The sequence below is a fragment of the Neoarius graeffei genome, chromosome 13 (assembly GCF_027579695.1).
Source record: "Neoarius graeffei isolate fNeoGra1 chromosome 13, fNeoGra1.pri, whole genome shotgun sequence".
Classification (NCBI taxonomy): Eukaryota; Metazoa; Chordata; class Actinopteri; order Siluriformes; family Ariidae; genus Neoarius; species Neoarius graeffei.
Window position 1 is genome coordinate 44,042,458 of NC_083581.1, and position 12,440 is coordinate 44,054,897.

Consider the following 12,440-nt stretch of genomic DNA (forward strand, 5'->3'; position numbering starts at 1 on the left):
TGACACATAGAGACAAACAACCATTCACACTCACATTCACACCTACGGTCAATTTAGAGTCACCAATTAACCTAACCTGCATGTCTTTGGACTGTGGGGGAAACCGGAGCACCTGGAGGAAACCCATGCAGACACGGGGAGAACATGCAAACTCCACATAGAAAGACCCTCGCTGGCTGCTGGGCTCGAACCCAGACCTTCTTGCTGTGAGGCAACAGTGCTAACCACTACACCACCGTGCTGCCCTAATGCGACACATTTAAATAAAAAATAAAACGTTATCACAACAATTTATCCATTTTATGTTATGATATTGCTAAAAATAAGCTTACCTGGCCACAGCCATTTGCACTGAAACTGGCTATCCGCTTGTGATGTAACCAGCACACTAGAATGCCATTTCCCATTGTAACACAGGGCCACCAAATAAAGGCTTCTAATTCTAAAAAAAAAAAAAAACCTCCCACAGTGCCACTGCTCTCTCTCTCTCTCTCTCTCTCTCTCTCTCTCTCTCTCTCTCTCTGTGTTTCCTGCTTCAGATGGGTTAAATGCAGAGAAAGAATTTCACTGTGCTGTAATGTATATGTAACAAATAAGGGCTTCCAATTCTAAAAATTTAATCAGAAATTTTCATGTGATTTTTACTACTAACAAAATCCACCAATCAACAGACTTCACTTTTGTGAAGTTTAAATCTCACTCGGTTCGATAACGCATACGCAGTACTAACACAGATACTAGTAAGCAATGTCTAGCATTGTGTGTGTGTGTGTGTGTGTGTGTGTGTGTGTGTGTGTGTGTGTGTGTGTGTGTTTGCTGCTTCAGTGATTGGGCTTATTTTTACAGCCAAATGCTTGATATTTGGGCATCTTTAGGGTTGTTTACAACAATTAAAAAAAAATTTATATATATATATATATATATATATATATATATATATATATATATATATATATATATATATATATATACACAGTGGTGCTTGAAAGTTTGTGAACCCTTTAGAATTTTCTATATTTCTGCATAAATATGAACTAAAACATCATCAGATTTTCACACAAGTCCTAAAAGCAGATAAAGAGAACCCAGTTAAACAAATGAGACAAAAATATTATACTTGGTCATTTATTTATTGAGGAAAATGATCCAATATTACATATCTGTGAGTGGCAACAGTATGTGAACCTCTAGGATTAGCAGTTAATTTGAAGGTGAAATTAGAGTCAGGTGTTTTCAATCAATGGGATGACAATCGGGTGTGAGTGGGCACCCTGTTTTATTTAAAGAACAGGGATCTATCAAAGTCTGATCTTCACAACACATGTTTGTGGAAGTGATTCATGGCACGAACAAAGGAGATTTCTGAGGACCTCAGAAAAAACGCTGTTGATGCTCATCAGGCTGGAAAAGGTTACAAAACCATCTCTAAAGAGTTTGGACTCCACCAATCCACAGTCAGACAGATTGTGTACAATTGGAGGAAATTCAAGACCATTGTTACTCTCCCCAGGAGTGATCGACCAACAAAGATCACTCCAAGAGCAAGGCGTGTGATAGTCGGCGAGGTCACAAAGGACCCCAGGGTAACTTCTAAGCAACTGAAGGCCTCTCTCACATTGGCTAATGTTAATGTTCATGAGTCTACCATCAGGAGAACACTGAACAACAATGGTGTGCATGGCAGGGTTGCAAGGAGAAAGCCACTGCTCTCCAAAAAGAACACTGCTGCTCATCTGCAGTTTGCTAAAGATCATGTGGACAAGCCAGAAGGCTATTGGAAAAATGTTTTGTGGACGGATGAGACCAAAATAGAACTTTTTGGTTTAAATGAGAAGCGTTATGTTTGGAGAAAGGAAAACACTGCATTCCAGCATAAGAACCTTATACCATCTGTGAAACATGGTGGTGGTAGTATCATGGTTTGGGCCTGTTTTGCTGCATCTGAGCCAGGACGGCTTGCCATCATTGATGGAACAATGAATTCTGAATTATACCAGCAAATTCTAAAGGAAACTGTCAGGACATCTGTCCATGAACTGAATCTCAAGAGAAGGTGGGTCATGCAGCAAGACAACGACCCTAAGCACACAAGTCATTCTACCAAAGAATGGTTAAAGAAGAATAAAGTTAATGTTTTGGAATGGCCAAGTCAAAGTCCTGACCTTAATCCAATCGAAATGTTGTGGAAGGACCTGAAGCGAGCAGTTCATGTGAGGAAACCCACCAACATCCCAGAGTTGAAGCTGTTCTGTACAGAGGAATAGGCTAAAATTCCTCCAAGCCGGTGTGCAGGACTGATCAACAGTTACTGGAAACGTTTAGTTGCAGTTATTGCTGCACAAGGGGGTCACACCAGATACTGAAAGCAAAGGTTCACATACTTTTGCCACTCACAGATATGTAATATTGGATCATTTTCCTCAATAAATAAATGACCAAGTATAATATTTTTGTCTCATTTGTTTAACTGGCTTCTCTTTATCTACTTTTAGGACTTGTGTGAAAATCTGATGATGTTTTAGGTCATATTTATGCAGAAATATAGAAAATTCCAAAGGGTTCACAAACTTTCAAGCACCACTGTGTATATATATATATATATATACACACACTGTACATACACACTAGATCTCAGCCTCAGAAAGTTGTATGGCATGTAAGCGACATCACAATCTTGGATTCTCTCAAGTAATTTGTACTCACAGCATGATATTTGAACTTGGGAGAGAGTAAGATGTCAGCACCCAGGGACATTGTTTTTCTTTTAAAATAAAATCTGTACACAGTATACAGGTACAAATATGGACAAGTGAACACTCAAACCTGTCGTATGGATATTAGCTCTCAGTATAAAGGAGTTTATTTTTTGGGTTTTGTTTGCCTTTAGCATGTCATGTTCAGGTGGAGTAAGTGTAAACTGATGTTTAAAAAAAAACTTCTGAAGAAAGCTAAAAATGATCGCTCATCTCGTCCTCCATTCCTGCGAATGAGCCTTTAATCAAGGAGACAGCTTGATTGCCTCACCAAGTTTCCAAATGAGAGCTCATGCTGATCTTCTTTTTCTTCACGTCCACACTTAAGGAAGTCTTAACATGCAATAACATTCAATCATAGTTTTGACTTTTCACTTATAGATACCGTATATGGATGTTTTTTGAATCAGATAAATAAGAAGTTACAAAGACAAAAGTTCAGGATTGTTCTGTCTTTTGTATTTTTCTACTTATGTAGATCTCAGAGATTGAGATTTGGGACAGTTGATTATGTTGAAAGGCCAGCTTTTGGACAGTTTCTTACACTTAACTGAATCATTTTTGGGCTGTTTCACAATTAGGGTATATTTTTCGGGTTCACAATAGTCCAAAAATCAAACCTCAGATTTTTCTGTTTCTCTGCTGCTAAAATGACCTTTTGAGATGGAAATTAATTGCAGTGAATTTCAGAGCTACAGGTTGTATACTGGGCATGTTATTGGTGGTGAGATGTGGTGTATTTCTAAAACTGACCCACTTTCTTATCATCCACAAGAGTAAGATATACAATGTGAAAAACTGATGAATGTGTGTAATTTGAAGTACAAATTTTCAAGTACTGTGCAGCGATGTTTGTACATGCTGGTAACTGTAATAACAACTGAAGTGGTGACAATCGTTGTGGTTTTCTGGAGAGGACACTTTTTGACTGACTCACATTTCACCCACATGTGAAGCTCTGCTGCAAAAGTGTCTCACATCTGTTTCAATTTTTCTTAAAAAAATAATTTACAACCTCATCATATGGGGAGTGATTTCTGGAGAGAACGGACGGACAAAGGATACTATCAGAGGCACTTAGTTTGCAAAAAAAAGTAACTTCCACTTAAATATCTTTCTAATATGAAAAGTATATGTCCCAAAATAAAATATAGTTGCTAAAAACCTAATTGCTAAAAATGCAATTCTGAATTTAACCAGTAAAATATAAGTGTAATAATGAAAGTAGAATTAAATGAAATGACCACACGGTCAAAACTGAGCCGACATTTGACGCTTACAAACATATTTATAAGAACTTATAAGAGACATTACTGCTGTATGTAGGACTGGTGTGTTCCTGTAAAATAAGGTATAAGAAACTGCAGCATATTTACACTGGACCTAGTTGCAGGAGTTAGATGGTGTTATTCAAAAAGACAACCATGTTTATGAAACAGCCCTTTTAGAGATTTCATTGAGCTTAGCAGGACGATGTTTGGATGGTGTTTGGACAGTTTATTGATTTAGCTGTTTTGGCAACAACTGAATTGAGCCAAAACCTTTTGGTGTTTTTGGGCAGGTTACAAAACAGGTCTGAACAGGTTTAGGTTAGTTTTTAGGCAGTTTATTGAATTGAGCTGGGCACTTTTCAGTTTTTGGTCAGTGTTTGCACAGATAATTGACTTGAGTCAGTTTGGGACAGTTTATTTGTGTGACAGTTTGGGAGACTTTATCCAATTATGTTGTGTTATTTAAAAAAAATTGTAAGTGTAGTGAATTTTCGATTGTATTCCTTGTGTGTTTCAGTATCGTACTAACAGTGTACCCGTCATGAAGACACTGAGGACAACAGAGAGCTCGAGTGTGACACGTCGCACACTCATCTACAATCTCCAAGATGACACCGGTAACAGTGAAAATGGCAGCGATGTCCGCAACTTCCAGCTGGACCTGACGCCTCCACCTGATGTGGTGATGCGCACCAAGCCTGGAACGAGCGATGGCATGAATGTGCTGGGCATTGTCATCTTCTCTGCTACTATGGGCAAGAACACATGCACAAATACACACTTAAAACACCAACATGCTAAATACACATCAACACACTCAGAATACACAAGTACACTGTCAGAAATAGGGGTACAGTAAGAGTCCATTTCTGCCCCAAGCATTCTGTTCCCAAGCAGTATATAAAGGGTACAAATAAGTACCTTAGAGGGTATCGCCACAGTGACAAGCCATTGTACCCCTAAAGATACAATAATGTATTTTATTACTCTCAGCTAAGGGTAATAAGCAGGCCAACTTTTGATCTCTAAGGTAGAAACAATTTAAATGCACCCTTAAAGATAGAAAGTGTTTCTTAAGGTCTACCAGATTGTCTAAATATTTACCCCTGAGGGTACCATTCCTGTGACAGTTTGTACCCTGATTACTGTTTGTAACTGGCAAGCTACTCCTAATGTACCCTGTTCGTGCCTTGAAGCATATTATCTATTACTTGTGTGTACTCTGAAAAGTACCAATAAAGGTACCCTTTATGTACCCTGAAATATACCCGGATTAGGTACAGTTTATACCCTGGCATTGTCCTTAAATGTGCCCTGTTTGTAACATGACACTTATGCCGCTTTTCCACTACAAACGCGGCTGAGTCGGGCTGAGCCGTGCCGTGCTGAGTTGGGCTGAGTCGGGCTGAGCCGTGCCGTGCTGAGTTGGGCTGAGTGGGGCTGTTGGAGTTGCATTTCGACTACAACCGCGCTGAACCGTGCTGGCTGGAAGTGGATGGACACATTGGGTAGAGTTAGCAAAAGTGGGTGGACGTCACGTGATGTCGTTACGCAGCGCAAACAGTGACATCAGTGAGCTTTTAAGCGGTAATCTCACGACCCGAATAGTAAACAATAAACATGGAGGACATGGAGTTGTTAGTGTTGCTGGTCTTGGTTCTGTGGCTTGTTGTCACCGACAACACCAACAGATACTGGCAAGAGCGTATAGATGAGGCGAGGCGCATAAGGCTTCAGAAATTCTCGTAATTCTTCTCCTTCCGGGTTTACGGTGTTTACAGATCCCAGCGTGCTCGCGGGGCGTGTGAGGACACTCCTCCTCACCAATCAGTGCACAGGGAAGTGTCTGCTCACGCCCCCAGCCTCACTCGGCTCGGTTTGGCTCGCTTCAGCCCCACTCCAAAACCGTGCGAGTTTTAGGGGCTAAGCAGGGCTGAAGCGAGCTGAGTCGTGCCGTTCTTTGGTAGTCGAAACGCGAGCCATGTCGGGCTGAAGTGAGCTGAAGTGAGCTGAAAAAGAGTAGTGGAAAAGGGCCATTAGTTTAAGTCCTGTTTTCACCATGAAAGATATCCATTGTGGGCGGCATGGTGGTGTAGTGGTTAGCGCTGTCGCCTCACAGCAAGAAGGTCCGGGTTCGAGCCCCGTGGCTGGCGAGGGCCTTTCTGTGTGGAGTTTGCATGTTCTCCCCGTGTCCGCGTGGGTTTCCTCCGGGTGCTCCAGTTTCCCCCACAGTCCAAAGACATGCAGGTTAGGTTAACTGGTGACTCTAAATTGACCGTAGGTGTGAGTGTGAATGGTTGTCTGTGTCTATGTGTCAGCCCTGTGATGACCTGGCGACTTGTCCAGGGTGTACCCCGCCTTTCGCCCGTAGTCAGCTGGGATAGGCTCCAGCTTGCCTGCGACCCTGTAGAACAGGATAAAGCGGCTAGAGATAATGAGATGAGATATCCATTGTACCCTGCAAGGTACCCAGTTATATACTGTTTGTACTCTGAAAGTTACACTTTGTGTACCCTGAAAGGTATCCAGTTTAGGGACCCTGTGGCTATATATTACAACATTATCAACTTAAATTTAAAAGTGTGATTCGAATCCATTAGGCATGTCAGAGTGGTCTGTCTAACACTTATATATTTTGTTTCCAGGCATCATGTTGGGCAGGATGGGTCCTAATGGCAGTGCACTTGTTAACTTCTGCCAAAGTCTTAATGAGGCTGTGCTCAAAATTGTAGCTATTGTTATCTGGTGAGTCTCAAGTATATCTCATTACAGCTTGACCTTCAGTTTTGATAATGCTAGGACAACCTTTCTAAAACTTCCAAAACTGTTTGTGTATTCCCAGGTACTTTCCATTCGGGATCGTATTTCTGGTGGCTGGAAAAATCCTGGAGATGAGCGATCCATCAGATATGGGTAAGAAACTGGGATTTTACGCCATTACAGTGGTGATGGGTCTGGTCCTGCATGGTCTCTTCATCCTGCCCAGCATGTACTTCTTTATCACTAAGAAAAGTCCCATTGTTTACATCCGGGGAATCCTACAAGCTCTGCTCATCTCACTAGCCACCTCATCCAGGTACCTCTCACACACACCCACCCAAACACTACTTGATTTTCAAGTTATCAGATTGCTGTACTGTTCACACCGGACAACTTTTCTTGCAATCAGGAATCTTGAAAGCATTGTGGTTTGCATATTACATGAATGATCAGCCACAGGGAGTCACAAATTACAGGATTTTTCACCAGGAAGACTTTCCAATGTGTCTGTCTATTCTCCAAATTACATTTTGTCATGAAAATGTTTGGAGTGGTGAGGTCCCAGTGTGGGATTTGAACCGTGGTCATAGTGTCATAAGCGCAATCCTTTTACCCATTAGACCATGAGGACAGTTCAGAGCCAATTGCAGAGACTCCCAGGAGGCACAAGCATAGAGAAAACATCTTTACGGAAGGTAAACAGAGTCCTTAGAAGTACGGTAGAAAAATAGTCTAGAGAGAAAAATGTAAAAAAAAATCCAAAGTTCAAACAAAACAGAAGCAACAAAAATCCCAAAAGAAAAACAACAGCTAAACAGTCCAACTCCAGACTTCCAGGTATCAAACTAACAAGGAACTAAGGCTATCAAAACACACACATGCACCAGGAGAAAAGCCTGATAACTGAGCAAAGAGACCAGTTCAGGGAGGGCTTACATACAGGGGCTGACAAGGAACAGGTTCAAACAATGATCACAGGATATGGGGACAGGAAGCAGGGAGTAACACAAGTCCTAGAGGAATAATGGCTCCACCTAGGGCTCAGGAGGAGAAAAAGTCTCAGATCCTGACTGATCCAGAACAGCAATAGCAGAAATACAAGGTTTGGTAATGGCTGGTAACTATGACCCAGAGCATATACATTGTATGTGTTTGTGAGGGGTCCTAAAGTACTGTGAGCTGCATGGTTAGAAGTCTGGTGACTGTGAATGTGTCAATGAGGGTGGTGTATGGGGTGTTGTAGTCCATGGTGGCCATGTTCATAGGCCGTGGTGCGTTCTGAGAACCAGAGTCCAGAATTGACTCCAGTGCTGACATGACAAAAACATTTATTCAGAAAACACTGTATTAATGTGTGACATGGTCTCTGTAACCTAAACATCCTTTTAATCGTGATAGCTGAATCTCATCCACTCAACCTTTCATTAAGTACACATGGTGCTGTTGGTGTATGTCTGTATTCCAGCTCTGCCACGTTGCCCATCACTTTTAAGTGCCTACTGGAGAACAACCACATTGACCGGCGCATCATTCGCTTCGTGTTGCCTGTTGGCGCCACCATAAATATGGATGGCACGGCACTGTACGAGGCTGTGGCAGCCATTTTCATTGCTCAAGTCAACAACTATGAGCTGGACTTTGGCCAGATCATCACCATCAGGTAAAAAGGATGCAGGACACATTCTCACACTGGAGACTCATCTCATCTCATTATCTCTAGCCACTTTATCCTTCTACAGGGTCGCAGGCAAGCTGGAGCCTATCCCAGCTGCCTACAGGCGAAAGGCAGGGTACACCCTGGACAAGTCGCCAGGTCATCACAGGGCTGACACATAGACACAGACAACCATTCACTCTCACACCTATGGTCAATTTAGAGTCACCAGTTAACCTAACCTGCATGTCTTTGGACTGTGGGGGAAACTGGAGCACCCGGAGGAAACCCACATGGACACAACATGCAAACTCCACACAGAAAGGCCCTCACTGGCCACGGGGCTCGAACCCAGGACCTTCTTGCTGTGAGGCGACAGAGCTAACCACTACACCACCGTGCTGCCACACTGGAGACTCATCTCATCTCATCATCTCTAGCCGCTTTATCCTTCTACAGGGTCGCAGGCAAGCTGGAGCCTATCCCAGCTGACTATGGGCGAAAGGCGGGGTACACCCTGGACAAGTCGCCAGGTCATCACAGGGCTGACACATAGACACAGACAACCATTCACACTCACATTCACACCTACGGTCAATTTAGAGTCACCAGTTAACCTAACCTGCATGTCTTTGGACTGTGGGGGAAACCGGAGCAAACCCACATGGACACAACATGCAAACTCCACACAGAAAGGCCCTCACTGGCCACGGGGCTCGAACCCAGGACCTTCTTGCTGTGAGGCGACAGAGCTAACCACTACACCACCGTGCTGCCACACTGGAGACTCATCTCATCTCATCTCATTATCTCTAGCCGCTTTATCCTTCTACAGGGTCGCAGGCAAGCTGGAGCCTATCCCAGCTGACTATGGGCGAAAGGCGGGGTACACCCTGGACAAGTCGCCAGGTCATCACAGGGCTGACACATAGACACAGACAACCATTCACACTCACATTCACACCTACGGTCAATTTAGAGTCACCAGTTAACCTAACCTGCATGTCTTTGGACTGTGGGGGAAACCGGAGCACCCGGAGGAAACCCACGCGGACACGGGGAGAACATGCAAACTCCGCACAGAAAGGCCCTCGCCAGCCCTGGGGCTCGAACCCAGGACCTTCTTGCTGTGAGGCGACAGCGCTAACCACTACACCACCGTGCCGCCCCCACTGGAGACTCCTTCCATAAATGTTCAAAGTCTCTTTACAGAATTTCAGCATATCAACAATTTTTTTTTTTAATTTATCATTAGTGCAGACTTCACTTTAGAAGTCCTCATGAATGAGCTGTGACTACAGCAAGCATAACTTATTAGAATGAGCACATTATAGAAAATTAAGAGAGAAAACACGGTTATAGAAAATTAATCAACACTTTCTGACCAATCGGAAATAATGAATGAAGTAGTTTTTCTTATTTTCTTAAATTTGGATATGTGAAGGACTTCATTGCAACTTATTATGATTTCTCATAGTGAAAACTGTTATAGTCATGTTTGCCCTGAAAAACAGATGAGCCAGTGTCAGTGTTTAATACCGAGATTGCTAAGTCAAAAAATAAGAAGTATTGTTGGCCTTTATATTATAATCCAACATCATCCATGACCCAACCCACCCTGCCCACCACCCCTTCAAACTATTCCCCTCTGGCAGGTGATACAGGGCAATACATGCATGTACTACAAGGCTGAAAAACAGCATCTTCCCCAAAGTTGGGAAATTGTTGAACATGGCCTGACACCCCCCTCCCACACATACACATGCATACATGTACCACCACCAAGCTCCCCCCATGACTAAACTTGCCACCACTGTGCAATATATCCACATACAATATTTTTTTTTGCTTGATTACAATATGGCGGCACGGTGGTGTAGTGGTTAGCACTGTCGCCTCACAGCAAGAAAGTTCTGGGTTTGAGCCCAGTGGCTGACGGGGGCCTTTCTGTGTGGAGTTTGCATGTTCTCCCCGTGTCTGCGTAGGTTTCCTCCGGGTGCTCCGGTTTCCCCCACAGTCCAAAGACATGCGGGTTAGGCTAATTGGTGGCTCTAAATTGATCGGAGGTGTGAATGGTTGTTTGTCTCTTTGGTGGGGTTTACATTAGACCGTATCAGCGGATCATCAGATTAACGTTTTTAAAACGATTAGTGTGCACACAGCAACACCAATACACGATTCGCGTGCACACAGCAACACCAATACACGGATACGCTCGGCTCCGCAGGCATCCTGCGCTCCAAATCACTCCGCCCTGAACAGCGAGTGCCCTCTGGAGGGTGCGCACTCCGGCCCTGCGCAGCTCACAGAGCGCGCGAGTGAAGTGAACAAGCTGTGATTCGGGACTGAGCCGCTGTGTGTGTGATCCCAGCGCATATCACTTACCACTTGCAAGTGGAAGGATGGCAAGCCTAAAGACAATCATAACTACACAATGGGCAGTATTTGCATCAGTATTTGCAGTATTTTCATACTTTTATACTCTTTAATGAAAGGTGATACAAGGCGGAAGTCCGCGCCGTTTTTCAGCAGTCGCGTCACATGACCAAAGCCAGCGAATCAGGAAGGTGGATGTTACAGTGACGTTGTCCAATGACGACGCCAGCTAGAGCTCAGCACAGCGTATCCGCGTATTCTCAATGTTTACACAGCACCGGAGCTGACACGATCTGGATTGAATACGTGGACCCTGGCGGATTCCCGTTTCCCGGCGTTTCCAGGCATTTTAATGTAAACGGACAGTGCATCCGCGAAGAAAACGAGACAGATACGGTCTAATGTAAACTTGGCCTTTGTGTCTGTCCTGAGATGATCTGGTGACTTGTCCAGGGTGTACCCATAGTCTTGCCCATAGTCAGCTGGGATAGGCTCCAACTTGCCCACAATCCTGCACAGGATAAGTAGTTATGGATGGATGGATGGATGGATGGATGGATGGATGGATGGATGGATGGATGGATGGATGGATGGATCAGCTAATCAATATGGCATTTAATTTAGCTTGTGTCCTATCTAGTTATTATGGAATATCTATGGCTGTGCAGTACAAGAAAAACTAAAACTAAATAAAAACTAAACTAAAACTAGCCAATTAATCAAAATAAAAAAGTACAAATAAAAATACTTATGCACTTGTAAAACTAAAACTAAACTGAAATTTAAAAAAACTGAAAGACTAAATAAAAATAAAAACTTTATTTCAATTTCAAAAGTATTATTCTGACTTGATTACACTCTCTTGCATTGCTGCTAAATGTATGATGCTAATTGTTTATTGTTCATTTCACACCAGACTGCACTTTGAGTACTGCTCTTTTTGTTAATATTTGTTTCTATTCAGTGAGTGCCAGTGTAAGTTCAGTGTGTTGTTGTTTTGCACAGCAGTATAGTGACAAAGTTTTTTATGTCTTACATCCACCATTATATTCCCGGCATAAAAGCTTCTCATGTCTTGTGTGATAAATTGCAACACTCAGTTGCGACACTCAGTCTTTTAAATAAATGGCCTTGAATTACTCATGCTGAAAGAACACCTCTAATAAAAATGTTCCACATGGGTTCTTTGGATCAATCGCTTCTCTGATTGTGAAACACAGCTGTATGGTTTTTGGACGCTCCAGAAGTTTCTTCAAGGTTGCATGGGAGAAGAAAAAAGGTTGATATTTTAAATTAAGACTGGTAAGACTTGTGAATAACTTATTAGTGAGGTGAATAAGGTTTTGAATATTTTTGACATAAAAATGCTTTCCTTTTTTGTGTGGGGTGTTATTTAACACACAGTGGGATCGAGAATCCATGGCCTCACATAATTACTAAAAACTAGTGCTGTCAAGCGATTAAAATATTTAATCGCGATTAATGTCGCGACTGTCATAGTTAACTCGCGATTAATCGCAGTTTAATCGCACATTTTTGTCACATGAAAAACCATTGTAATTCTCTTATCAGCATAAAAAAGTGAATGGGCTTGCTCACCGTTCGAACTACGGGGGTACTCGGGGG

General features: G+C 42.7%; 1 protein-coding gene across 1 annotated transcript in view; it reads left to right on the forward strand.

Moving 5' to 3' along the window:
- Positions 1-12,440, forward strand: part of slc1a7b (solute carrier family 1 member 7b) — a 94,380-nt gene that overhangs the window by 66,438 nt on the left and 15,502 nt on the right. The window contains exons 5-8 of the mRNA XM_060936835.1: positions 4,542-4,779; positions 6,670-6,769; positions 6,867-7,100; positions 8,250-8,444. Of these exons, the coding sequence (XP_060792818.1) occupies positions 4,542-4,779; positions 6,670-6,769; positions 6,867-7,100; positions 8,250-8,444 (767 nt within the window). The remainder of the gene's footprint in view (positions 1-4,541; positions 4,780-6,669; positions 6,770-6,866; positions 7,101-8,249; positions 8,445-12,440) is intronic.